Genomic DNA, 27,939 nt, shown 5'->3' on the forward strand with positions numbered 1-27,939 from the left:
CAGGGAAAACACCAGGGAAAACACCCAAGCCTTGGGGCCGGTGGGTTTCCCTCCTGCACAGGATTAATTCAATAAAAACCAGGAGCAGGGAAAGCTCCTTCCTCAGAAAAACGTGGCCAGCAAGAGAGAAACCAGCCCCGCAGGACAGGGAACAGGCTCAGCTTGGCCCCACAGAGACCTGAGGGGACGTGGACTCTGAATCCTGGCTGGAATGTGACATTCCCAGCCTGCTAACCTAAGGGAACAGCTTTTCTTTTAATAAGATAATACTGAGTAATTGATTTTTAAATACACTGAAATCAAATGTCCCGAGGCCAGAGCAGGATCCCAGCTCTGCCATCAGCTCCGAGGCCGCTGGCAGAGATGGAAAGCACAAGGGAAAAGAAAATAAAAATGAAATCTCCTTCAAGTGCCTCTCTGCCTCCGGGGCAAATGTGAATATCTCTGTAAAAGGTACAACAATTTTTCTCTATTAAAAAATAGATCATCAAAAGGGAGAAGCTGGTGGAGGCACCAGGGACCACTGAGGTTGAACAATGTAGAGAAAATCCATCTGTTAAAAAAACACAACAACAATTGAGAGAAAATATTCATTTCTAAGATAATTTATTCCAATCTCTCTCTCTCTCTCACATCTCATCCTTCACACAGTCCCAGTCAGGGAGGGTTTATGGCTATTTTTTATTGGATTTTAATTGTTTTTATAGAAAAATACACATGCAAATAATATATATATATACTTCAGCGCTGAACATTTCTTTTCATGTTGGAAAAAAATAATAATAATAATAAAGAAATGAAGGAGGATTTGGGAAAGACCTGAGTGGAGACAGAGACAGGGAAGGCCACGGGGATGGGATGATCCAGGAGCTGCTCATGGTGCAGCACATTTCATCCAGCAGGAAGGGGTTTTTGGGATGAGGGACCAACATCAGCCCCTGATCCCAACAAAACCCCTTCTCCAGTGACTCTGCCCAGGTTTGGGAATGGCCAAGATAAAATTGGTGCTGGATTTGTCCTTCCTACAAGACCCAGCACAGATCCCATCCCCAGCAGCAAGGGAAGCCCAGCTTAGGTAAAAGCATCACTTTGATGCTTGGAAATGACACCAGAAGCCAAGAGCTAGGTGGAAAAATCATCCTTTTATGCTATTTCCTATGGGATACAGCTGGAAGCACAGGGAAAAACGGATTGTTTGAAACCTGGACTCGTGTTTCAGGGTGATGGTTTTGGGGTGGGACTGTTGGACCCTTGGCTGTGCAGGGCTGGGGGTTTCTGCTTCCTGCAGAGGGGAGCAGTGATGTCCCCAGCAATGTCCTTGTGTCCCCAGAGATGTCTCCAGAGATGTCCCCATGTCCCCAGCAATGTCCCCGTGTCCCCAGAGATGTCCCCGTGTCCCCAGAGATGTCCCCGTGTCCCCAGCCTCTCTGCAAACACCGTGCCAAGGTCCAAGGGATAAAACAGATCTGCAGCCCCTGGAGCAGAGCAGGAGGTGTCCTTTGGACAGGGCTGCTTCAGGTTTGATGGATGAGCAGCTGGAGCAAAGGAGGGGGCAGAGAGGAGCAGCCTGGGGAAGGAGGACATTAATCTACTGCCACAGGATGCCGGGAGGCTTCGGGAAACGTCACAATGCAGCAGCATCCCCGCACTGACAGGGCAGCAGGGAGAGGGATGAGCTTTTGTCATCTCCTCCCAAGGCAGGCAGAGCTCCTCTGCCTCTGCCTGCAATCCTGCCCAAGGCCATGGCTTTTTTCCTACTGATCCAGGCTAATGGTACGGAGCAAAGTGCTGTCCCTCTGCCCAGAGGCGCAAACCCACACGGGCAGCGCGGTGAAGGCTTCCCAAGGGAAGGATTTCCCTCCAGCTCCCAGGGAGGGTGGCAGCAGAGCTCTGCCATCCCCACCTCTGTCCCCAGCAAGGCGCCACCCTGCCCATGTCCCCAGGCAGTGGTGACACCCTGCAGACAGCACAGAACCTGACTGGGGGGTGGCTGGGGGCAGCCCCAGCTCCTGGCTGTGGTCCCTGCCATCACCTCCAGCATCATCAGCGAGGGGGCTCCAGCAGGGAAAGGCAGCCTTGGATCCCTCTGGATTTACCACCAGAGCCCTCAGCATGGGAGTGCTGCTCACTCAGCACCTGGGGGCTGCACTGCCACGCTCTTCCTGCTTTCCTCTTGTGTTTTGTTTTGCTTTTTAACCAACCAAATTCACTTTTGGGAGCATCTACTCCGACAACAGAGGCGGGAGGGTCTGGCGAGGGCGGGGGCTGCTTGGCTCCTATGTCTACAGGCTGCCCTGGGGCAGCTCTAGAGCTTGATGGACGATCATGCAGGTTTTATTGCAGCTCGTGGTGTGGTTTGGTTTGTCGCTAGCCCAGCTGCAGTCTCAGGTAGCCCCGGGGTGGGCTCCTCTCCCTCCCCACCTGGCCGGCCGCCGTCTCCGCCTCTGCCCAGCAGCTACTCCGGGGCCATCTGCTCGATGTGGTCACTGAGCAGCTTGTATTGCTCTGGGGAGGAGAGAGAGAAGGGCTCAGGGAGGCCGCTGAACCACCCCATCCACGCTGCATCCCCCCAGAATTCCGGGATTCCAGCTGCACATCCCCCGGGCTCTGCCCTACCTTCGTCCAAGTTGCCGATGGTCGCCTGCTTCTTCAGGAAGTCACTGCAGAGCTTCTTGTTGAGGCCAAAGGCCAGCATGTTGTGGATGAAGGTGCTGAGGGAGGAGAGCGAGGTTCTGGGTGAGAGAATGGCCGGGCTGCCCCTTCTTCCCCCCACCTTCCTCCTCCTCTCCACAGCCCCTTGCATGGGATGATGCTCGGCTCGGTCCCTTTGGGTGTTCAACAGAAAGGGCAGGAGCGGTCCCACGGAGAAGCATCAAAGATGCTCTGCACCACAAGGGATGTGCCCAGAGGGGGAACAGCTGGAGGTGTCCCCAGGGGGCTCCCCATGCCCTGCTCACCCCAGCTGCCCGAAGGTGATGTTCTCGTTGAAGCGCAGGCTGTCGTCGCGCTCCTCCTGCGTCATGTGGCACCACTTCTCCCTGCAAGGAACGGGCCACTCTGGCACCACTCTGGCACCACTGCCACCTCAGCACCCCCTGCCTGCTCCCTCCCACCCTGGGCCACGCTGCTGGAGGACAGGAAGGCACCAAGAGCCCCTTGGAGCACGGGAGAGCCCCTGGGTGAGGTGCTGGGTGTTGGATGAGCTCACAGCATGGATCCATCTGCAGAGCTCCTGCCCTGGAGCAAAGCAAGAGATGCCCCAGGGAAAAAAAAAAAACCTTATCCAACCTTGGCTTTGCCTGGAAAGGCCCTGATTAAGAGCTAAAAAGAGCATTGGTCCCTCCAGCACAGAGCTCACCGTGGGCATGGGGAGGAAGCAGGGGTGGCCACCCCAGCATGGCTCTGCTGAAGCCCCCCAGCCTGGGATGGTGACATGGGGACACCAGGCACCTGTTCCTCATCTCCAACTCCCCAAATCCCTGCCGAGGTGCTCCCCAAACACACTCCCCCCCCTCAGACAGGAGCTCCCACACCCATCCCCACAGGCCAGCAGTGCCCCGAGGCTGCCCTGGCTCCCTGCAGCTGCAGCAGCACCTTCAGGGCTGCGGGCGCTGAAGCTCTGGGTGTTTGCAGCCAGCTCTGGGCAGGGGCAGAGTCCCCACCCCGGGGGTGAAGCCTGTGCCACAGGGATGTCACTGGGGCGGTGGCAGCAGGGCTCAGTGCACGCATGCCAGGGAATCTACAGCTCCAGGGTGAGGGCAGCCCCTTCCCGAGAATCAGGTGAGGTTACAGCCAGGGATAGGAGGAGGAGAAGCGAGGAGAAACAGGGACAGGCAGAAGAAAAATGGAGGAGAAGGAAGAGGAGAACACCAGGAGAAGAAGAGACACTTGTAGCTGGCCAGAACAGCAAGCAGAAGGAAAGAGCTGAGATATAGGAGATCTCACCCAAAATTCAGAGAGGCTGGCTCAGCCCCAGTGGGCCTGGAACTGGGAGAAAATGGGTGGTCAGACAGGCTGACCCCACCAAGGGAACCAGTGCCCACTAAATCACCCCAAGCCAGATGTGCAAAGCGCTGAGCTGAGCCTGCAGCCAGCAGCTCATTGTTTACAGGGCTCTGGAAATGCACACAACGTGTTTCAGGGGAAATTTTTTAAATAAAAGAAGGTGTAATTTCTCTCAGATAAAGCTTAGGATAACAAATAAAACACACAGCCAAATGCAGAGGCTGAAAGGCGAGGGGAAGAATTGAATTAAGGGGCTTTGAAATCTGGAAGCAAAACTTCACAGACCCCACTGGCTCACTTACAGAAGAGGCATGTTTGTAACTCTTTTTTTCCTGCCTTTTTATGTTTTGGAGGGAGGAAGAAGGGAGAAAAAACATTATCAAAGTACCCAACAAAAAATCTGGCCGTGTTTCTGGCTTATTACTGGAGAGTAACATGCCTGGGAAGGGAGAAAACCCACATGTGGCTCCACTCAAAGCCTTTGAGGTTCACCAGCAGGACAGGAACAGGGATGATGAACCCCCTGGGCTGTGGGGTTGGATTTTGGGGTACCAGGGGATCCTTGCTGTGCCTGGATGTGCTGAGAAGTTTCCATCAACTCCTTTCTCTTCCAGCAGCAGCAAACGCCAGCAGTGACATTTACACCATCCCTCAGCCAGGACATCCCTCAGCCACACGGAAAATTCACTGCCAGGCTTCCAGAACTCCTCATCCCCTCGCTGATGCCATCACCTGGAGGGATTTGCCCCCATTCCCCTCACTCCAAGGGAGCAGTGACTGCTCCCAGCTCGTGGCCCCAAGGACACGCTCCCAATTGTGACATGCAGCCCCTCCCCATCTGCAGTTTTAATTTTGTTAAGGGATGGCAGCAGAAAAGCGCATTAAAAATGGAAAAGGAGCAGCTTTTCCAGCTGGCAAAGGATCCCCAGCACCTCTAAGTGGCAGCAGAAGCCAGGAGCAGGCAGGAAGGACAGGAGAGGGGGATGCTTTCTGCACAAAGAGACTCAGTTCATGCCCAAAACCTGCCCAGAGGGATATTCCCAGAGAAATATCACAGCTTGAAACCATTCAGGCTCCTTTTTAAGAGCCACATGAAAGAGGAGCCAACCTAAACCCCCTCAGGCCCTTGGGGAGGGCGATGCTCACGCTCAAACCTCCATGGAGAAAGGGCCTTGCAGAGCCCCCCAGAACACATCCCCCCGTCCCCAGGGCAGGATCTGGACCTGAAGGGAGCACGTGGACACTAAGGAAGGACAGGGACAGACACACCTCTTCTCCTCTTCCTCCCCAGGGTTCCCTCTGGAGCGGCGGCAGAAACGGGGCCCACAAAGGAGGCGCGAGAAAAGGACATGCAAGACACGGGGGCGGGGGGAACGGAGAGAGGAGGAGATGGAAGAAGGTTGTTAGAGGCAGAGAGAGAGAGAGAGAGAGGAAAGAGAGAGAAAAAGAGGAGTTTAGTTGTGATTCCTTCCCCCCCTTCCCTTGCCCTCCCCACCCAGAGGAGGAAAATCCCCCCCAAAGGTCTCGCAAAGGACAAAGCTCGGGCACCCTAGAGGTGTCCTGGTCACCCCAGCACAGAGGTGGCCTCAGCCCCATCCTCATGGATCTTCTGGGCATCTGCCACGGCCGATTTCCGACCTGGAAATCCGGAACTCCAAACCCAGCCCCAATCCCAGCAGGGATTTCAATCCTCAGCTCACTGTAAGGACTCTGCATCCTCTCCAATGACTCGGGGGGGTCACCACCACCTCCCAACCCCCTGAGACACGCAGGATTCTCCAGGCTGCAGCTCCCAAAGCTCCTTTGTCAGCCAGGCTTGCTCCAGCTCAGCCATCAGATTAATTGGGAGAGGCACCGGGAGCAGGGAGCAGCTGCCGGTGGCGTCTGTCCTTGTGAGGCACTTGCTGCTGCTAATTTGGGGCTTAATCAGAGCAAATGCAGTTATGGCCACGCTGCTGCTCTGCAGGCTCTTCCCTGCTTGCTTGGGAGAGAAAAAGGAAAGCAATAACGGGGAAAACAGGGATTGATCCGAGAGCTGAGGCTGGCACAGCATCCCGGGGCGTGAGCCAGGGCTGCTGCGCTCGGCTCGGGGTTTGGGGCACACAGAGGGGGCTGGCAGAGCTCTGAGATGGGGAGAGGGGCAGCTCCAGGGCTCCAGGGAGAGCTCAGAGCCTCAGGCACTGCACAGACAGCAGGAGGGGCTGGCTGGGAGTGGGAAACTGCTGCCGGGAGAGAAGGGAGAGGCCGGAGCCCTCACACAGCTCCGGGTGCAGCAAGAGATGGGCACAAGCTCGGTGAGTGTCTCACCCACTTCTGCACCCCCTGACACGACAGCCCCATCCCTGGCAGGTTTATCACAATTCTGGGGGCTCCCCAGCTTCTCTCCTTGCTGGCTGCTGCTGGGGACAGCTGGGACATCCCCTCCATCCTGGTGGCTGCACCGAGCACCTCCCAGACCCAGTTTGCCACCTCCCTGCTGGCAAACTCAGCACCAGCAGCCTCAGCCCCGGCTGGGATTTCTGAGCACATCTCTAGGGTTTGGCTCCCCCCAAAAATGCTGCACAAGAAGCAAGAGTCCCATTCCTGCTCCCAAAGCCCTGCCAGGCTGCAGATCTCACCAGCACTGCCCAGTGCCCCCGGCAGGATTCCAGTGGGGATGGAAAGCAGAGCATTTCCCCAGGGCTGGACGAGCTCAGGGCTGTTGGGGGGAGCTCCCTGGGGGGCTGGAGGGGACACAGGGTGTCCTTTTCCCACAGGGACGTGTCCTACCTGGTGGTGGGGGATCTCTTCCTGCGCTCGCAGTGCACGGCGTCGAAGAAGGCGGCGTTCCAGAAACGGAGGTTGTGCCTGCAGGGAGGGAGGGAATGCTGAGAATGGCTAATTGGGATTGATAATTGGGTACCACAGAGTGCCCAGAGCAGCTGTGGCTGCCCCTGCATCCCTGGCAGTGCCCAAGGCCAGGCTGGATGGGGTTTGGAGCAGCCTGGGGCAGTGGAAGGTGTCCCTACCGTGGCAAGGTGGGATGGGATGGAATAATGGGATGGAATAATGGGATTTAAGGTCCCTGCCAACCCAAACCACTCCAGCATTCCCCAGTCTCACCCATTCTGTCCCTGAGTCCTCCCAAGGGTCAGGGTGGGCCCAACAAACCTGGCAGATTTCTGCACCAGCCCTTTGGTGGCTGCAAACACTCTCCCATTAGCACAAGGGACGTGCCAAAGCCAAGGCCAGCTCTGTTAGGGGCACTGGTGACCATCTGGGGACACACGGACAGCAGGACAGACCCTCCCCAGGCAGGGCCAGCTCATCCAGGGGCTTTACCAGATCGGCTGCTGCTTGAGGTGCATGTACAGGTAGATCTTCTCCCCTTTCTTCTCCTCCTCTGGGCTCTGCAGGGACACTGTGGGGACGACACCGTCACACACCGGCACCTGGGGGACTCCCAGCTTCCCACCCACGGGTGGGTTTTGTGCTCCCTCCCAGTTTGGTAGCTGAGCAATGGGATGGGTTGCAAACCAAACACATCCCTGCAATGGGGGGAGCAGCTCTGAGTGTCCTTGGAGGGCAGGGATCAGCCCTGAGGATGGCAGGGATGTCCCAGGAGGATCCTGGAGGGACTGGACCACTTTGGGAGCACTCACAGGTGCTGGGGGAGACTGCTGCACCACCAAAGCTCAAGGCAGTGGGTGCCCAAACCTCTGCAGCCTGTGACACTGAGGACAAGATCCTCACAGGACAAGAGCTGTGATTGGAATTTCAAACCTAATCCCAAGGGATTCCAGCCTTTCCACCCCTCTCTCCTTCCCCAGGGGTGCCATGGCCATTCCTATTTCACTGGCTGCACTCACCCGTCTTCTTCAGCTTCTCCTTTGGTTTGTCTTCACCTTCTCTGTGGCACAAGAAATCAATGTCAGCCCCAAAAATCCTGCCCCCCCAACAGCCCATGGCCCCCTGGCAGTGGGAACCTCATTTGAGAGACCCCCTGATCCCATGCCACCGTCCCCAGGGCCAGAAAGTGACAAAGAGACAGTGAAACAGTGACATCCCTCCCCTCACCACAGAGATGATGCACAAGCTTGGGACCACATAATTCCGTGGCTGTCTCAGTTTTGAGACAAATGAGGAGCAATCAGGACAATGGCCAAGGGAAGCAGGACTCTCAGACCATGAGGTGACAGTGACTGAAGACGGGACCAGGCCCTGGTGGCCATGGCAGCCCCACGGTGGCCCCACACCCCATGGTGCCGGCCCAGCCCCCCAAGGGAGTGGTACCCACTCGCTCTTTCTGCTGCCAGGACCCTTCAGCTTGGTCTCCAGGCCCCCGAAGAAGCCCTTGACGTTCTCTGTCTTGGCTGAGGTGTTTTTCAGCAGCCTCTCTGCAATGTCCTTCTTCTCGGCCAGCCACGTGTTGGCTGACTTCAGGTACGAGTCAATGCTGCCCGTGGGCTTCTCCTTGGCCTCCAGGGGCAGGGCCTGGGGCTTCCCTGGGGAAAACGTGCCAGGAGCTCAGGGGGCACACGGCCCTGAGTGCTGCCAGCTGCTGGGGACCTGCACCCAGCTCCAGGCTGCACCACCAGGAGATGGGAACACCCCAGATCCCATCCCAGCTCCTGGAGGTTTTTATTTTCATCCTCCCCGCTCCCATTTTGGATAGAAAATCCAACTCCCCATGGAGGAGCAGCCATTGCACACCAAACAATAAACCAAGGTGTTTCTGGGCTGGGATCACCTGGGGGTTGTCACACACAAATATTTTTTTTCTGGAAGTGAGCACAAAGCAGCATCTCCACCCCAGGAGGAGCTCTGCCAGGTTTGCATGGATTCTGGGCTCTTCCCCATCCCAGTTCCTGGAGGTTTTTATTTTTATCCTCCCCACTCCCATTTTGGACAGAAAATCCAACCCCCCTGTGGAGGAGCAGCCATTGCACACCAAACAATAAACCAGAATGCTTCTGGGCTGGGGTGCTCACATCCCACCCTGGGGGCTGTCACACACAAATATTCCTGGCTGGAAGTGAGCACAAAGCAGCATCACCACCCCAGCAGGAGCTCTGCCAGGTTTGCATGGATTCTGGGCTCTTTTCCACCCCTCCAACGCCTTTCCCATGCACAGGACACATTTCACAGCAGCAGAGCCTCCCCAGGGCTGCGGGCTCCCTTACCTATGTAGTAATAGGTGAAGCACATGGTCATGAGGTTCTTGGCAGGGCTGAAATCGTCCATCTGGTGACACCTGGCACGGAGGGAGGGCTCAGTGAGGACACCCCGTGATGGGAGCCCACAGAGCTCTGCCCTCAGGGCCTTTTGGACCCTTCAGTTTTGTCTCCAGTTCCCACCAAGCCCCAGAGTGACCCCAGGACTTACTCAAAGAGCACGAGGGCGAAGGACTGCATCAGGCGGTAGAAGGTCTGCTCTGAGACACACTTGGAGTTGCAGCGCTGCAGGGACAGAGCCCAGGACAGAGCCCAGGTATCACACAGCCCAGGGACAGAGCCCAGGACAGAGCCCAGGTATCACACAGCACAGGGACAGAGCCCAGGACAGAGCCCAGGTATCACACAGCACAGGGACAGGGCCCAGGACCCTCCCCATGGCCAGGGAAAAGAGCCCTCGTGGCTGAGATTCCCCTCAGATTAAGCATTGTGCCTGTCTGGGTTTGGGGTATTTATTTTTAAGGAATGGGATGTGTCTGAGTGCTGGTGGGATTTAATTTTAAATAAACCGAGCGAATTCTCTCCCACGTTGCACCAAGGGTGTATTTAACTGCTCAAAATGCATTTATTCGCTCCCGTCTGCGGTTCCTCACTTTCCTTGAGTTCCTGCCTTCCAAAAATACTTCTCTGGGGTATGATTCAATCCCCCTGCCCTGAGGCTGTTGCAGGATCCCTGTTCTCTCCTTACCTGGGCGCTCACGTATCTCGCAAACCACTCCCTGCCCTTCCCGTCCTCGCTGCTGCACAGCTCCCCAAACCTGGCCTTCTCCTCCTGGTCCAGATCCTCTCTGCAACAGGGAAAGAATAAAAAACATCATTAAAGCCAGGGATGTGACCTGTATCCCCCCTTGGCATCGGCATCCTGGTGCTGGAGGAAGCAGGGGAAGAGGAGGAGAGCAGCATCCATTTTGTCATCCCTCGCCTTGTGCTGCTCTTTTCTCCCTCCCTGGCAGGAGGGAAACCAAAGGCAGGGGGAGAAGGGAAGAGGCAAGGACAGTGTGAGCAGAAACTGAGCTCCAGAGACAGGCAGGGAGCCCCAGAGCAAAACCAAGCCCTGTTGCTGCTCCTCACGCTCCATTTGCTGCATCCAGCCTGACACGGAGAGCTGGGGGATGCAGGGCTGGGGGCACAGCCAGGGGCTGCCACAGGGTCCCTGGGCACGTGTGGGCCACTGGCACTGCCCTCAGCATCAGTGGGGAGAGGGGATGGGGACAGTGAGCCCCTGGCATGGGAATGGGGACAGAGAAGGGAGGGAAGCTGCGGCCGGGAGAGGAGTGCAAGGCAAAAACCACTGCAGCCATGATATTTTCTGAAAAATCCTTTCCTTAGGATTTTTCCCCCTGAGAAGCTGAGAGGCCTCAGGAACAAAATGTAAACAATGGTTATCTGCTGCTGTGGAATGCAACAGGTGGATCTGTGATTGGTCTCATTGAGTTGTTTCTAATTAATGGCCAATCACAGTCAGCTGGCTTGGGCTCTCTGTCCAAGACAGAAGCTTTTGTTATCATTGCTTCTTTTTCTATTCTTAGCCAGCCTTCTGATGAAATCGTTTCTTCTATTCTTTTAGTATACTTTTAATATAATAAATATCATAAAATAATAAATCAAGCCTTCTGAAACGTGGGGTCAGATCCCCATCCCTTCCCTCATCCTCAGACGCCTGCGAACACCATCACAAACCACATCCCCCTAAAGCCACGAAGGGGAAGGACAAACTGCTGCTCCTGGGGTGGGACAGCAGCCAGATCCGTGTCTATCCCGAGGGATGTGCCTGTCCCTGCCCACTCACCCCCCGGTGAAGATCTTCTCCACGTAACCCCGCATGAACTCCCTGCGCTCGTCCCGCGGCGCCGACTCCGCGCTCTGGCCGGACGAGAGGGACTCGTTGGACGAGGAGCGCCGGGGGCCGCCCCAGTGCTGGGGAGAGCCCCCCATGTCGTTCTCGCTGTCTGCTGACTCGGTGGCGTCGCTCTCCTCGGCAGCCACGTCCCCTGTGTGCCCCGGGTGGCCATTGTCATCCCCCGTGTCACCGCTGTCACCCCCTCGCTGGCCGTTGTCGCTGGGGGCAGCGGGAGCCGGCTCTGAGGGGTCACGGGCGGGCGTTTCGCTGTCAAAGTCAATGAGGTTCCCCACAGGCACATCCAGAGGGGCCTCCATGGCTCTCCCAGGGGATGTGGCACTGTTGGGGACACTCTCTCCTCGTCCTTTTGTCCCTCACTGGGGCGTTGAGGCCATGGCTGGCAGGATGCTGGCTAAGGCAGGCAGGAGCTGCTGGCAGGGCACGGGTCACCACAGCACATCTGAAAGGCACAAGGAGGACAAAAGTGGGGACAGGACCCCGGGGAGCCACCACCATGGAGCTTGGGCAAGGCCACCACCCACAGTGTCCCCAGGATGTCCCCCAGCAGTGAGGGACACACAGAGCTGGCTCCTCTCCAGCAGCCACGTGAATCAGCAATCCCATGGAACGCTCACACGCTGTCGGCACCGCTCGAGAGGGTTTTCCATCCTTCAGCCCAGAAAAGGGACAATCGGAGCCTCAGGTCCATATGTCACGTTTGGGATGTGACATCTCGTGGCCTGACGGGCAGAACTGGGCTGGCAGGAGCCAGCAGCTGGCAGGACACTGGTGGCTCTGCAGGGCAGCCCTGGCATCCTCCTGTCCCCGGCCTCTCTCTGCTCAGGGCTCTGTCTGACCCCGTTGGGAAATGGGATCATCCCGGGGTGGAGCAGCCTGGAGTTTAACACACACTGAGCTGGGAATGGAAGGGGGATGTTGGACACCACAGGAACTGGAATGGGATGAGGATGCAAAGCTCTGCACTGCAGTTAAGGCGTTTGATGCCCCAGATTGCAAAGGTCCTGCAAGGGGGGTACAGAGAGCACAGGGATGGGGATGGACGGGGATGCTCCAGCACGTGCCCATCCTGGACAGTGCTGCAGCAAAAGAGGCCACCCTGAAGCTGTCCCTGTGTCAGAGAGTCACAGAGAACTCCCTGAGGGTGTTTCTGCCCCAGGAGGGGGTGAATTGTAGTGTCTGAAACCCAGCACACACTGCAGCATCCGGGCACAGGAGCAGGGACAGCAGCACAGGCGACAGTGACAAACCCAGGGCACCACGACAGCAGCACAGACACAGCCTCGTGCCTTCCAGGGAGCTGATCCCAGGACACAGGCAAGCACCCCCAGAGCAGAAATCCCCCAAAGGACCGATGTCCAGTTCATCAGACAAACAGATCAGGCTGAAAGCAGATCTGATGTGTTTCACCAAGCACAGCACAGTGGGAAAACAACCCCTGGGCTGCAGGAGCAGCTGCTCTTCAGCAGCATCCCCCCCCCCTCTCCTCCAGGGGCCCTGTGGGCACTGGACAGTGAGAGAAACACAGCTCCTTGAGTGGCTGGGACAGCAGGGACAGTGAGAAAAGTCACCTGGGGTGGCAGAAGCCCTGCAGCCACCTCAGCTGGCAGCTTCTGTGCCAGCTTCCCTCACACTGAGCCCCTGGCACACACCTAAAGCTGCTCCCAGGGACACTGCTGAGCCCCAGGGACACTGCTGAGCCCCAGGAGCTGGGCAGAGTTTGGCTCCTGGGAGAGGAGCAGCCCGAGGCTGCAGCACAGCAGGGACTGGCAGGGTTCCCATTCCCATGGGGATGCAGCCAGCTGCAGCCTGGCTCCGTGCCCTGGCAGTGTGACCCAATCCCAAAGCACCCCTCCAGCTGCAGGGACCTGCATCCATCCATCCATCCATGGATCCATCCATGGATCCATCCCTCCATCCATCCATCCATGGATCTATCTATCCATCCATCCATCCATCCATCCATCCATGGATCCATCCATCCATCCATCCATCCATCCATCCATCCATCCCTCCATCCATCATCCATCCATCCATGGATCCATCCATCCATGGATCCATCCACCCATCCATCCATCCATCCATGGATCTATCTATCCATCCATCCATCCACCCATCATCCCTCCATCCATCCACCCATCCATGGATCTATCCATCCATCCATCCCTCCCTCTGCCTCCATCCCTTCCCACTCCCACAGCAGCTGCAAAGTCCCTTTGGCACTGATGGAGAGAAGGTTCCAGGGAGAGCTCAGAGCCCCTTCCAGTACCTAAAGGGCTCCAGGAGAGCTGGAGAGAGGTTTTGGATGAAGGCATGGAGTGACAGGACACAAGGAACGGCTCCCTCTGCCACAGGACAGGGTTGGATGGGACATTGGGAGGGAATTCTTGTGGTGAGGCCCTGGCACGTGGGATGGAGGATTTGCAGTCCAGCCCAGCAGCCCCAGGAGCGCATCCTGCTCACAGGGGGATGGGAAAGGTTTAACCCCTCACTGCCCAGCTCATGGTAAAGCCCTGCCCTTGAGTGAAGGCCACCAAAGGTGTCCCAAGGTGTTGGCAGCTGCCCAGGTTCCCCCAAAAGTTCTCAGCACAGAGCCCAGAAGAGCTTCAAACCCAAAACCAGCTCTAGAACCAGCCCTGTCCCCACTCCCCAACCTCCTCATTGCTCCAGCAGGACAAATCCAGGGGAGGAGTAGCCAAAATTCCAAATGAGAGCCTCAGATCCCACAGCTGGCACTCATGGACTCAGCTCAGCTGCACATCCCAGCACTGCCCAGGGGGTTCCATGCCTGGCTGGGTCAGGTCTGACAGTAAATGAGGGCTCTGGAATAAAAAGGGATTTTTAGGCTGCTTGGCAGCCTTGATACAACATCATGAGCTCCAGCATCATCCTGAAATTCAGCAGTTCTGACTTTAACCATGAAGCTCAACCAGACAAGTGGAGGCATCAGCTCAGGAATAAAATCCAGGAATGTGCTGAAGTCATGCTGGGAATGCCACGGGAAAGCCATGGTGCCCTGAAACTTTGGGAAATGCCTGATTTTACTAAAAAGGAACGCTGGGGTGAATGTGAACGATTCACCTACAGCTGCACATTGTGAGAGAAGCTTTTATCCATGACCTGCCCTTGAATCCGGCATTCCTGGCTGGATCTCCCAGCATCCCTAAGCCCTGCATGGAGTTTTCCCTGGGGGATTTTTCCAGGTGCTGAGGTCAGGTTTGCTGTGGGGCCTCAGCGATTCACACCTGGGAACTGGGATCCAATCCAATGGAAATCCCAGTGGGGAGCAGGGTTTGGCCAAGCTGTGCCCCAGCTCTCCTCTCTCTCCAGCCCAATGCTCTGCTCCCAGCCTGTCCCCAGAGCTGGATGACAAACTGAGATAATAATCCCTGTTATCAGCTCGGCTGTGGGTGACACTGCTCCAACCCACACACTGCATCCTGCACGGAGACTGGAGCTGTCAGGGATGACTAAAAACTGTAATTAAAGCAAAGAAACCTCTGCCTGCCTCCTCCTGGCCTCATCCCTGCAGGCTGGCACCCAGACACGGAGTGCAGGAGCTCTGAGAGCCCCTGTGGGCACTCAGCTCATGGAAAGGGGTAGATCCACAACTGATGTTGCTGCAGGACTCGAATTGGCAGCACAGAGGGGACAACTCTGCTCGTTTGGGCAGAGCCAGAGCTCTGCAGAGAGCCCTGGCACTGTGTCCAGGATAAGGGCTGCCTGCATCCATGCCAGGGCTCCTGTATCCATGCCAGGGGTTCCTGCATCCCGCTGCTGTGCGGGGGCGAGGGATGCTCACCTGGCCCCAGCCAGGGCAGGGTCTGTGCCCTGTTCTGCTGCACAGGTGATGCCAACTCATCTCACGGCTCTGTGCCAGCTGTGCCAGGCACAAACCCTTCCCATCCTGCAGGAAAGGGGGCAGAACGCTGATGCCTGCAGAGGAGGCAGCCCCGGGACGCTCTGGGAGGGATTTTTGGTGTCACCGCCGCTCGGGGGCTGGCAGAGCGCCACTGCTCGCTGCTGGCATCTCTCCACGCTGCGGCCCTCCCTGGAAACCCTCCCTTGGCCCATCCACCCCGGGGGCTCGCAGTGCCCTGGCACGGGTCTGGCACGGGTCTGTCACGGGAGTGGCACTGCCGGGGACACCCGCTCTGCCCCGCGCTGCGCCAGCCCGGCCGGGCTCTGCAGGGCACCCTGGGCACGGCTGAGTGAGCGCCTGCCAAGGGAAACTCGGTGTGCCGGCCGGGAACAGCGTGTGTCCCGCCGGGAACTGGTCAGTCCTGTTCCCGTGTCCCTGCCCCGGGCAGCACACACCGGCACGGGGGCACGGACCCGTTCCGTGCCAGAGCCCCAAACGCGCCCCAGATGCGGGGGTACCGCGCTTAGCCCGCTCCCAGCGCCCCGCCGGATTTAAACACACAAACCTCCTCGTTCAAACTCATCCTGGCGCTTTGCTGAGCCGAAATTCCCCTGGCTGGGCTGGGCACAGATCCCGGGGCCGGGATGCGCTCCCGGCTTTATCGGGGAGGCTCCGGCTGTGCCCTGGCCAAGGCACAACCCTGCTGCAGCCCTGAGACCCCCGAAAATAATGCCCTGCATGCCAGGGGGTACCTGCGAGCGGTGCCAGGCGGGGCAGGGACCGCACACACTCGGTGCATGCCAGGGTCCGCTCCCAGCCCGTCCCGAGCCGCACCGGGACCCCGACCCCTGACAAGGGCGGATTTCGGCGTGTGGTACCTGGAGGTTTATAGGATCTATTCCCCATCATCACCTCCTCTCCCAACCCCAGCGCCGGGAGATCCAGGCGGATCCTTGCCCTCCCCAGGCCCGGCTTTGGCTCGCACGGAGCGCTCCCAAACCATCACCCAGCCCTCGAACCGGAGCCGCTTCCCGGCCAGCCGAGCCCGGCGAGCTCCCAGCCTGCCCCGCTTCCCTTCCCCGAGCGCCTTTCCCTTTCCCCCGCTGCCATCAGACACCAGATGGCAGCTCCCCGTCCGCCTTGCGAGGAGAATTAAATGTCCCTTTAATAAACCCGAGCTGCGCAAGCCGGGCTTTTGTGCGAGCTGCGGTTTCTCCTTTCACACCCCGCAGCCTCGCAGCTCCCACACAGCCGCGGCCACATCCCCAGGGAGCCCCAAACCGGGGCCATTTATTCCGCGATTCCCATTTTTACCTGGCAAAAATCCCTCCCGTACCAGGGGGGCCGTACCAGGCTGTGCTTTGGAAATGATCTCCCCAAAAAGCACACGCGGGGATGGGGGGGGGGGGGCGGGTTCCCTGCCCCGACCACCCTCAGCCCCCCCATTCCCATGGGAAATGGGGAATTCTGCTTCCATCCCCGGCATGGAGCCGGGGGGGACACCGGGATGGAGCCCAGGAACACCGGGAGCCCCCGGGCACGATGCCCGCACCCCCTGGATGCTGAACCCAAAACCAGCTGGGGCAAAAAAAGCGCGGGGTGTCCCCTCCCGAGCGGGATATGGGCTCAGAAAAACGGATTAAAGCCCAGCCGAGCGCAGGCCTGTCCCCAGGCGGGGTCACGGCGCCATCCTCATCCTCATCCTCCCTCCTCCCTTACCTGCAGCCGGGAGCCCCGCAGCGCCTCGGCTCGCCGCTGCCCCGGCAGCATCCGGCAGGCCGGGGACGGGCGATGCAGGGACGCGGGGACGCTGCTGTCCCTCCTTCCTTCCCTCCCTCCCTCCCTCTCTCCGTGCGGAGCTCCGGCGCTCCCGGTGCCCACGCGCGGCTGCGCGCTCAGCGCCGGCAGCGGCTCCCGGTGCCACCCGGGCACGCTGCGCTGGCTCACGGGGCCCTTCCTGCCGCACACGGCCCAGGGAGGGATCCCCGCCCGGAGAGGGAATCCCCATCCTCCCCCAAAACCGGCCCCTGTGTGCACTATGTCGAGAAAAATTAGGTGGGACCCCCCATCAGAGAGGAGTTCTCCACGCTGTGGTGGATCCCCAGAGCCCTTCCCGTGGCACACAGCCAGCGTTTCACCCGGGGAGCGATCCCCGTCCAGAGAGGGAATGCCCATCCTCCCCCAAAACCGGCCCTTGTACGCCCTATATTGAGAAATATTAAGGAAAATTAGGTGGGATCCCCATCAGAGAGGAGTTCTCCACACTGTGCTGGCTGCCCAGAGCCAGCGTTTCACCCAGGCAGGGATCCCCACCCGGAGAGGGAATCCCCATCCTCCCCCAAAACCGGCCCCTGTGCGCACTATGTCGAGAAAAATTAGGTGGGATCCCCATCAGAGAGGAGTTCTCCATGCTGTGGTGGATCCCCAGAGCCCTTCCCACAGCACACAGCCTGGGGAGAGATCCCCACCCGGAGAGGGAACCCCCATCCTCCCCCAAAACCGGCCCCTGTGCGCCCTATGTCGAGAAAATTTAGGTGGGATCCCCATCAGAGAGGAGTTCTCCACGCTGTGCTGGCTCCCCAGAGCCCTTCCCACAGCACACAGCCTGGGGAGAGATTCCCACTCAAGGAGGGATTCCCCATCCACCCCCAAAACCGGCCCTTGTGAGCCCTATGCTGAGAAATATTAAGGAAAATTAGGTGGGATCCCCATCAGAGAGGAGTTGTCTAGCCTAAAGTAGCTGCACAGGCAAATATGGAAAATATGGACCAAAATATTGTGGGGTCCCCATTAAAAGGGGGCCAAAATTATCTTAAGTCCCTGCAGGTGCAGATGGGAAAAAAATATTGAGGAAAATGAGGTGGGGTCTTCATTAAAAAGGGATTCTCCAGCCCAAACCAGCCTAAAGTGCTGGCACATGCAGATATCCCAAATATTAACACAATATCTTAAAAGAATAAGGTGGGGTTCCCAGAAAAGGGAGATTTTCCAGCCCCAAACAGCCTAACTACCTGCACTTGCAGACATCCCAAATATTAACCAGAAAAAGGTGGGGTTCCCACTAAAGGGGGATTCTCCAGCCCAAACCAGCCCATCCAAGCCCCTGTGCACCCTGATATCTGGGATATTCAGGAAAGACATCCACATCAAAGACAAATTCTCCAGCCCAAACCAGCCTAAGTTCCACCACATGCAGATATCCCAAATACTGCCTAAAATAAGGTGAGGTCCCCATTAAAGAGAGATTCTCCAGCCCAAACCAGCCTGAGTTCCAGCACATGCAGATGTCCCAACCATTACCCAGAATGAGGTGGGGTTCCCACAAAAGGGGGATTCTCCAGCCCAAAACTCCTTGTCCAAGCCCCTCTGCACCCTGACAACTGGAATATTAAACCAGAATAAGCAGGATCCCCATCAAAGGGGGATTCTTCACCCTTTCCCTCACCTTTAGCTGGTTTCCAGGCCTCCCCAGCACTCAGCTCCCTGAGGATTGGGAATTATCTGCTCTGCCCCTGCCCGGCTGAGCCGCTCTGGGGGGAAAAGGCTCAGGTGAGATCAGGGGTGGGGAGGAGGAACTGGCTGGGAGCAGCACCAGGACACGTCTGGCTTCTCCCTGAGCCTTGGGAGGAAAACTGCAGGGGTTTCATGGGCAGAGATGGGGACAGGGCAAGGCTGAGCCCCTGGGAGGGGTACTCTGGGCCAGGCAATTTTGGGGTGCTCTCAGCAAAGGAGAGTCTCTGACACAAAGAGAAACAAACGAGTTTAGAGAGGAGGCCACCAAGAGGAGCTCTGCCCTTGCCAGCCCGTGCCAGCTCTCCCAAAAGGACCCTGGCACTGCTGGATTCATCCAGAGGAGTTTCCCTGAGGATCTGGGGGAGCAGAGGAGGCTGGAAACCCCCATATCAGCACAGGATCCCTGCTCCTGCTCATCCTCCCCACCCCAGCATCACCCCAACGCTGAGCAGAGCCCTTTTCTGTGCATCAGAGCATCCCCCATGGACAGGGCACAGGAGCTGCTGCCCCAGCACACCCTGCACTCCCACTCTGGTCCCCAAGAAGAGGAAAAAGCAGCCAGCAAAAACCTCCCCCTGTGGAGCAGGGAATTGGTGATGCCAGGGAAACCCTGCTGGGGTGGGGAATGCAGCACCCCTGGCCCAGCCCGGCCGAAGCTGAGCTCTGCTGCCCAAGGGCACCCCTGGCAATGAACCCCAAACCTCAGCTGGGTGGTGTTCGGTGCTCTGGAGGCGGGTGAGTCACTGCTGCCACGGAGCATCCTCGTCAAAGGATGGAATTAGTGTGAAACTGCTCATTGTCCCCTCCAGCCCCAACCGGGGATGCTGCGCGCCCATCATCATCATCATCATCATCATCATCATCATCATCATCATCATCATCATCATCATCACCCACAGAGGGAGCAGCTCCCTGTGACACAGCTCAGCAGGAACGCAGGAGCATCCCTAATTGCCTGCCTGCCCTGGGTGATTATTGTAATTAAGGCAGGCTTCAGGAATTGCGAGTGACAGGGGAAAAAACACCCCCAGTTCTGACACCATGGGAGGGTTCGGTGCCTCCTCCTCACCAGCCCTTGTTGTTTGGTTGGTTTTATTCTGTTTATTCTGCTCCTCACCCTGGGTTTGCAGCGTGGCAGGTGGAAATCCTGGGAGCTCACACATCTCTGGCACCTGGAGATGCTCCAGGCCAGGCTGGACAGGGCTTGGAGCAGCCTGGGGTGCTGGAAAGGGCTGGAATGGGAAGAGCTTTAAGGTCCCTTCCAAACTAAACCTAAAATTCCCGTGGTTGTGTGAGGTTCTGTGTCTCCTCCACCTCAGCTCACAGCCCTGCCTGGGGATTCTTCACCTGAGCAAGGGGAGGAGAGGCACCTACCAGGGACAGGGTGATGTCCCCATCAGGGTGATGTCCCCATCAGGGACAGGGCGATGTCCCCATCAGGGTGACACCCCCATCAGGGTGATGTCCCCATCAGGGTGATGTCCCCATCAGGGACAGGGCGATGTCCCCATCAGGGTGACACCCCCATCAGGGACAGGGTGATGTCCCCATCAGGGTGATGTCCCCATCAGGGACAGGGTGATGTCCCTATCAGAGTGACACCCCCATCAGGGTGATGTCCCCATCAGGGTGACACCCCCATCAGGGACAGGGTGATGTCCCCATCAGGGACAGGGTGATGTCCCCATCAGGGTGATGTCCCCATCAGGGACAGGGCGATGTCCCCATCAGGGTGACACCCCACCGCTCAGGGGAAGCAGATTTTGTGGAAGTTCCTGAAGCATTGGGTAATTTTTCGCCTCCCAGCCCTGAGCAGCAAGGCCAGGGCAGGAGCTGCAGAGCCAGGAAGGGCTTTGGTGGCAGAGGGAGCCCAGAGTTCACAGAATGTCCTGAACTGGGAATAACCCCAGGGATCATCCCGCCCCTGAGTGAGCCTGTAAAACGCTGCTGTGAGGAATGAGATAGCAGCTCTGATAAAAACCTCAAAACCTCTGATAAAACCCCCAAAACTCTGATGAAAACCCCAAACTTCTGATAAAAACCCCAAACCTCTGATAAAACCCTAAAGCTCTGATAAAAACCCCCAAAACTCTGATAAAACCCCAAATCTCTGATAAAACCCCAAATCTCTGATGAAAACCCCAAAACTCTGTAACACCCCAGGCCAGGCTGCCCCCATGCCCAAAGAGGGGCAGCTCCTCGGGCAGGGCTGTGCCAGCAGAGCCAAAGCTCCTGGAGAGGGACAGGGACAACCAGAGGCTCCAACAGCACCCAGCCACAGCCCCAGGATGGATTCATTTGCACCAGGATGAATTAATTTGCATTAATAGCAGGAAACCACCCAAGCCCCCCAAAACAACTCACCCTCCACCATGTCGGGGCTCAGAGGTTTGGCTCAGCCTCCCAAGACAAGGAAGATCTCAGGTTTATTGTGCTGCTCTGAGCTCCTGGCCCCTCAAACCCAGCGCCCAGAGCAGCACAACGCAACCCCAGCGTTGCCACACCAGGGCTGGTTGTGACACAGCTGCTGCCAACCTGAGTAAGCTGCTCCTGCACGCTGACCCTCTGCAAATCCCTCCTAATCCAATCCTGTTTGTGGCTTTAAGCTGCACCCTCCCATGCTGGACACCCCGGTTTGCTCCACACTTGGGGAAATCCTGGGATTTTCTCAGGGCTGGGTGGGGATCTGATGCAGGAGGCACCAGTGTGGCAGACAGCTTTTATGGAAAATCCTTTCCTTGGGATTTTTTCCTCCTGAGGAGCTGAGAGGCCTCGGGAACAAAATGTAAAAATTGATTATCTGCTGCTGTGGAATGCAACAGGTGCATCTGGGATTGGTCTCATTTTTTTCTAATTAATGGCCAATCACAGCCCAGCTGGCTTGGGCTCGCTCAGAGTCACAAGTGTTTGTTATCATTCCTTCTTTTTCTATTCTTAATAAGCCTTCTGATAAAATCCTTTCTTCTATTCTTTTAGTATAGTTTCAATATAACTAATATAATATATTATTATATATTATTATCTATAATAATAAATTATATATTATAATATATATAATATATTATAATATATAATATATTATATAAATAATATTATATAATATACAAAATATAATATTATATATTATATAATACATACTATATATAATATTATATAATATATAATATAGAATATATATTATATAATGTATAAATAATATAAATAATATAATTAAATAATAAATAATAAATATTATATTATATATAACTAATATATAATAGTATAATATAATATAATATAATATAATATAATATAATATAATATAATATAATATAATATAATATAATATAATATAATATAATATAATATAATATAATATAATATAATATAATATAATAGCCTTCTGAAACTCCATGTTCTGAAGCATGGAGTCAGATCCTTGTCTCTTCCCTCATCCTCAGACCCCTGTGAACACTGTCACACCCCAGAGCTTCCTTCTCCTCATGTCTGGAGGTGTTTGGGGACAGGGAGCTGCACTCCCAGCTCCACATCCCCTGAGTGCCACCTGGGCATGGGAACCAGCCTGGCACAGCCAGGGGTTCTCTTTGCTGGGTTCTTGTGGTTTAAAGCAGAGATTTCTCCTCCTTATCCCAACAGAAGGGAAGAGCAGGAGGAGACAAACCCTGCTCTGACCTGCAGCTTCCCCCACAAAGCCCAGCTGGGATCCAGGTTGGGAAAACGGCCCCAGACCAAATCATTTTGGTGTGATATTCCCACAGAAGGTGCCAGAGCCACATTCCCACCCCAAACCATGGCTGGGGATGCTCTGCCCTCCCCGGGGCCATCCCACAGATGGATCCCACGTGGGGAGGACACAAATCTGTGGGTTTGCCCCAGGCTGTCACAGCCTCTGCGATGCTGATTGCTTCAGGGAGGGAAAACCCTGCCCTGTGTCCCCAGGGCCAGCAAACATCTGGCACCACACTGTGACAGAGCAGAGCAGCTCAGCCAGGAGGATGGAAATGCTGTCATTACCCTCAGCCTGCCTGGAATCTGCAGCAAAGTCGTGACACAGAGGAGGAAATGTGTTTTATCTTTCCTGAAAGGAAAGCTGAATGTATTTACAGAGGGAGACACAGGTGGAGAGGCTGGCACAGGCTGGAGCAGTGGGAACGGGGCTCCTCTCCTCCAAATAATCCTGGATCTTGTTTGGATTCATCCAGCTCAGTGCAGGAACATCCTCAGGGATCTGCACCCTGCAAGTCCCCATGGAGCTGGGGAGGAGCCCTAGAGGGATCCAAACCTGTGCCAAACCAGCCCCAGCGGGATCCAACCCATGCCAAACCAGACCCAGAGGGATCCAACCCGTGCCAAACCAGCCCCAGAGGGATCCAACCCGTGCCAAACCAGCCCCAGAGGGATCCAAACCTGTGCCAAACCAGCCCCAGAGGGATCCAAACCTGTGCCAAACCAGCCCCAGAGGGATCCAACCCGTGCCAAACCAGCCCCAGCAGGATCCAACCCGTGCCAAACCAGCCCCAGCAGGATCCAATCAATGTCCTTTTCCTGATTTTATTCCCAAATCCTGACAAAGACTGGATCCACCTGACCCATCCCCTGCTGAGGTGTCACCTCTGCAGTCCCAAGGGATTCAGCATCACCAAGGGACAGGGACAGGGAGGACAGAAGAACCTCCAGGCAGGGAATGACTTCATCCCCAGGGAATGCCATCCCTCACTGGTTTGCACAAAGACCTTCCAAATTCATGAGCAAATAAACAAGAATAATAAAAATAACAGCAAAATAACTGAATTCACTCCAGGCATGGAAAGCAGCTCAGGGTCCTGCAGCTCTGTGATGGGGTGAGCTCCTTGCAGTGGGATCAGAGGGATGGGGTGGGATGGGATGGGATGGGATGGGATATCAGTGCCAGTCACCCCAAATGACTGCTTTTTAACACACACCCAAATCTACCCAAACCAAGCTCATTTTGAGCTGAGACGTGGAACAAGATGCTCTTTGAGGTCCCTCCTAACCCAAACCATTCCACAACTCTCTGATCTCACACCCCAAGCTGCTCCCCTGGCCAGGCCCCCGGGCTCTCTGCGGTGTTTGTGTGCTGTAATTTCCCTTCCAGCCCCAGCAGCGACTCCTGGAGCTCTCTCTGTGTGTGTAAAGCTCCACCCCACGCTGGGTAAAAACCCCAACCAGGAATTCCCAAACTCATCCTTGGAGGCAGCAATTGCCACTGCAGCCATCTGCGAGAGCAGGAGCCAGGCAGTGCAGGGACAATGCAGGGGATGGATGTGACACTCAGGGCCGTGGATGTGACACTCAGGGCCGTGGATGTGACACTCAGGGCTGTGGATGTGACACTCAGGGCCGTGGATGTGACACTCAGGGCTGTGGATGTGACACTCAGGGCCGTGGATGTGTCACACAGGGCCGTGGATGTGACACTCAGGGCCGTGGATGTGACACTCGGGGCCGTGGATGTGACACTCAGTGACATGGATGTGACACTCAGGGCCGTGGATGTGACACTCAGGGCCGTGGATGTGACACTCAGTGACATGGATGTGACACTCAGGGCCGTGGATGTGACACTCAGGGCTGTGGATGTGACACTCAGGGCCATGGATGTGACACTCAGGGCCGTGGATGTGACACTCAGGGCTGTGGATGTGACACTCAGTGACATGGATGTGACACTCAGGGCCATGGATGTGACACTCAGGGCCATGGATGTGACACTCAGTAACATGGATGTGACACTCAGGGCCGTGGATGAGCCCCTGGAGAGGAGCAGCAGATATTCCACAGATATTCCACAGGAGCAGCAGATATTCCACAATTTAGGATCTCTGCTCACTGAGGTTTGCCCTCCTCACCACCCAAAGTAATGCAAAAAAAATTTCCAAACTGCAGCAAATTTCCCAACTTTTTGCCATTGCCAATTGCAGCAGACATCCCACAATTTGGGATCTCTGAGGCTCGCCCTCCTCACCACCCAAAACAATGCAAAACCAGCAAATTTCACAACTTTTGCCATTCCCTGCTGCAGCCCAGCCCCCGATATTCCCTCCCAGCAGCTCAGCCCTGCCCCGGGGGGGACCCCAAAATTCTCTTTTTACCTCCTGGCCCTGGGGCTGCTCCTTCCATCGGCGACGCGGGACAGGGACAGAGAGAGGGACAGACACGGGGACAGACACGGGGACAGGGGCGGACACACGGACAGACGCAAGGACAGACACGGGGACAGAAGCAGGGACAGACGCACGGACAGACACAGGGGACAGACACACGGACAGACGCACGGACAGACGCACGGACAGACACAGGGGACAGACACAGGGGACAGACACACGGACAGACGCACGGACAGACACGGGGACAGAAGCAGGGACAGACGCACGGACAGACACAGGGGACAGACACACGGACAGACGCACGGACAGACGCACGGACAGACGCACGGACGCTCCTGCCGGCCCTGCCGCTGGGCGATGATTAACTCCAGCTCCGGGTGACAAAGCGAAAGCCAAACAAGGCGGGTTTGTCCCGGCTGTCCCCGCTCGCTGCTTTCCCCGGCCCCGGGCGCCGCCCGCAGCTCCGGCGGGACTGGAAGGACCTGTCCGGGCTCCTGCGGGGCCGCCGGGCACGGCACCCACGGGAAAGGCGTGGCACGGGCGTGGCACGGGTGTGGCACGGGCCAGCAGGGCTGCTGTCACCGCCTCCGGGGCTGTCACACACACCCTGAGCACGGCAAGGGGATGGGGACATGTTGGGGACACGGGGGAACGCATCCCACGGCCCAAAGAGGAACACGAGCCTATCTCAGCCCCAAAATTTCTGATGAAAACGCCAAAACTCTGATAAAACATCAAAGCTCTGATAAAAACCCAAAGCTCTGATGAAAACCCCAAATCTAAATTCCCTGGGTCTGCCCAGGGAATGAACACATTTAATAAAAACCCCAAAGTTCTGATAAAAACCCCAAAGCTTGGATGAAAACCCCAAAGTTCTGATGAAAACCCCAAAGCTTGGATGAAAACCCCAAAACTCTGAAGAAAACCCCAACACTCCGATGAAAACCCCAAAGCTAAATTCCCTGGGTCTGCTCAGGGAATGAACATGTTATCCCCATCCCATCCCCATCCCATCCCATCCCATCCCATCCCATCCCATCCCATCCCATCCCATCCCATCCCATCCCATCCCATCCCATCCCATCCCACATTTAATAAAACCCCCAAAGCTCTGATAAAAACCCCAAAACTCTGATGAAAACCCCAAAGCTCTGATAAAACCTCAGAGTTCTGATAAAAACCCCAAAGCTCTGATAAAAACCCCAAAGCTGAATCCCCTGGCTCTGGCCAGGGAATGAACACATTATCCCCATCCCATCCCATCCCATCCCATCCCATCCCATCCCATCCCATCCCATCCCACATTTAATAAAAACCCCAAAGTTCTGATAAAACCCCAAAGCTCTGATAAAAACCCCAAAACTCTGATGAAAACCCCAAAGTTCTGATAAAACCCCAAGGCTGAATCCCCCGGCTCTGCCCAGGGAATGAACACATTTAATCTGTCCTTGAGCCAGGCTGGGCCTGGACCCCTTGACTTGTTCTGAGACCCCAAAATGCTCGAGGAGTAACCCCAGGGATCCCCATCCCAAACCCAGAACATCTGGGATGCCCCAGGGCAGCACAAACAGCACAAGCAGGGGGAAAAATACAGGGGGAAAAACTGTGGGAAACACAGCTTTACTTCATCCTGATATTTAATAACCTCTACTGTCCTCTGAGCGGCAGTTTTTTTGGCAGCACAGCTGGAAATCCTCCACCTTAGCAAGGAGAGGATTTCCCACAGCTGGATTTCCCCGCGGGCTGGAAAAGCTTTGGCAGCTGCTCCATCCCCTTATCACAGACCCCAAAAAGCTCCAAACCCTGTGGGATGCCAAGGTCGGGGTGGCTCTTCCTGAGCTCTTTGGGATCCCCAGAGCATCCCCGGGTTCAGCACGGAATATTCCAGGGATCGGAGCCGAGGATGAGGCGCTCACCGGGCGCGGGGGAGAGGCGAGGAGTTAATGGGGCTGCAATTCCCGCTGCCCCCGTCGTTAGGGAGGGAAAACGGAGCCGAGCAGCCCCGCTCGGATGCACAGGGTAATTTGTTTCGGGTTTAATGTCATCCTGCTTCCCGGAGATGGGAAAAGCCTCTGCTTGTATCAGCCCGGGGAAGGTGGGAGCCAAAGGGGGGATTTGGAGGAGTTTTGTGGAGGGAAGAGCTTGGCTGAACCTCTCAGGGCTGAGAGCACCAAGTGAGACATCGCCCCCAGGATCTGCCGGCTAAAAAATGCCTAAAATCAGCTTCATATGGAATGTCAGTGTTTTAGGAAGGGTCTCAGCGAGGTTTTCAGGTTCTCCTGCCCACCAAAGTCCCACATTAAAAGCAGCATCATCAGACCCTGCATGGGGCAGCGGTACCACCTCACCCAGAACCATGATAGCAGAGGGAGAAAAATTTTTCCCAGAGACAAATCGCCAGTTTTCTCTGGGATTTAATGCTCTCTTGGAGCCCTGGGCCTGGCAGGAGGAGCTGAGGATTTCCCCCAGCCTGATGCGTTTCCTCCTCGGGGCCTCTTGTTTGTGCAGGTTCCTGTGAGCGTTTCCTCCTGCAGGAAAAGCCCCAGGATGGGCCCTCACACCCCTGCCTTCCCCAGCCTCCAAATCACCTCTAATTCAGGAGCCAGAGCCCCTCAGATCACCCCCCAAAACCTGCACAGCTCCCCTGCATCTCCAGATGAAGATCATCCCCACCAAAACCCGCAAATCGTCCCCACCAAAACCTGCAGATCATCACCACCAAAACCTGCAGATCATCACCACCAAAACCTGCAGATATTCCCCACCAAAACCTGCGGATATTCCCCACCAAAACCCGCAAATCGTCCCCACCAAAACCTGCAGATATTCCCCACCAAAACCTGCAGATCATCACCACCAAAACCTGCAGAGCTCCCCTGCACCTCCAGCAGATCATCCCCACCTAAACCTGCAGATAATCTCCCCAAAACCTGCAGATCGTCCCCCCAAAACCTGCCGGTCTCCCCTGCACCTCCTACAATTCATCTCCCCCAAAACCTGCAGAGCTCCCTGCACCTCCTGCTCCTGGCTTTTCATCCTGAGCCCTGCCAGGGTTGGGAATTCCAGCCCAATCTCCAGCTGCTGCTGCTGCTGGAAGAGAGAGAGAAATAATCAAGCACAGACCTGGGAGGTCCCACAGCAGTGAAATCGCGGGGTTTTTCCTGCAGGGCTGGAACAAGGAAGAGATAAACCACGTTTGCTCCGGAGCACAGGCAAACAACTGCTTATCACCGGCCTCAAGGCTATTGCAGGGTGTCAGGAAAGTGCAATTCCTCTCCTCTCCCTGGAAAGGTTCTGTGTTTGGCCCCTGTGTCGCGGGGAGCTGGGGCTGGAGAGGAGCCAGCCCTGCAGAGCCCCTTC

At 56.3% G+C, this 27,939-nt stretch overlaps 1 protein-coding gene across 7 annotated transcripts; it reads right to left on the bottom strand.

Annotated features, from left to right (window-relative positions):
- Window positions 1–589: 589 nt before the first annotated feature.
- KIAA0513 (KIAA0513 ortholog) lies at window positions 590–27,845 on the bottom strand. Of its 7 annotated transcripts, none has more exons than XM_063168150.1 (13): window positions 27,703–27,845; window positions 11,008–11,518; window positions 9,907–10,006; window positions 9,370–9,443; window positions 9,168–9,238; window positions 8,282–8,489; window positions 7,854–7,894; window positions 7,327–7,405; window positions 6,775–6,852; window positions 5,275–5,304; window positions 2,958–3,038; window positions 2,617–2,711; window positions 590–2,505 (listed from the first exon to the last, which is right to left on the bottom strand). In XM_063168150.1, the coding sequence occupies exons 2-13, from the start codon at window positions 11,373–11,375 to the stop codon at window positions 2,456–2,458; spliced, it is 1,275 nt and encodes a 424-aa protein (XP_063024220.1). In that variant the 5' UTR covers window positions 11,376–11,518; window positions 27,703–27,845; the 3' UTR covers window positions 590–2,455. The 7 variants fall into 7 exon arrangements, with proteins under 7 accessions (XP_063024220.1, XP_063024218.1, XP_063024222.1 ...); XM_063168148.1 differs by lacking the exon at window positions 27,703–27,845 and adding an exon at window positions 27,595–27,672; XM_063168152.1 differs by lacking the exon at window positions 27,703–27,845 and adding an exon at window positions 24,565–24,623.
- Window positions 27,846–27,939: the final 94 nt, after the last annotated feature.

Source organism: Melospiza melodia, chromosome 13 (genome assembly GCF_035770615.1).
Source record: "Melospiza melodia melodia isolate bMelMel2 chromosome 13, bMelMel2.pri, whole genome shotgun sequence".
Lineage (NCBI taxonomy): Eukaryota > Metazoa > Chordata > Aves > Passeriformes > Passerellidae > Melospiza > Melospiza melodia.

What these genes read in the sequence shown, in the direction of transcription:
- KIAA0513 (XM_063168150.1), bottom strand. Translation starts at nt 11,375, where the DNA reads ATGGAGGCCCCTCTGGATGTGCCTGTGGGGAACCTCATTGACTTTGAC. An exon ending in CTTCACCTATTACTACATAG is followed by an intron (nt 8,490 to 9,167) that starts GTAAGGGAGCCC and finishes CGTTTTCCCCAG; the next exon opens with GGAAGCCCCAGGCCCTGCCC. An exon ending in CCTGGCAGCAGAAAGAGCGA is followed by an intron (nt 7,895 to 8,281) that starts GTGGGTACCACT and finishes CTTGTGCCACAG; the next exon opens with AGAAGGTGAAGACAAACCAA.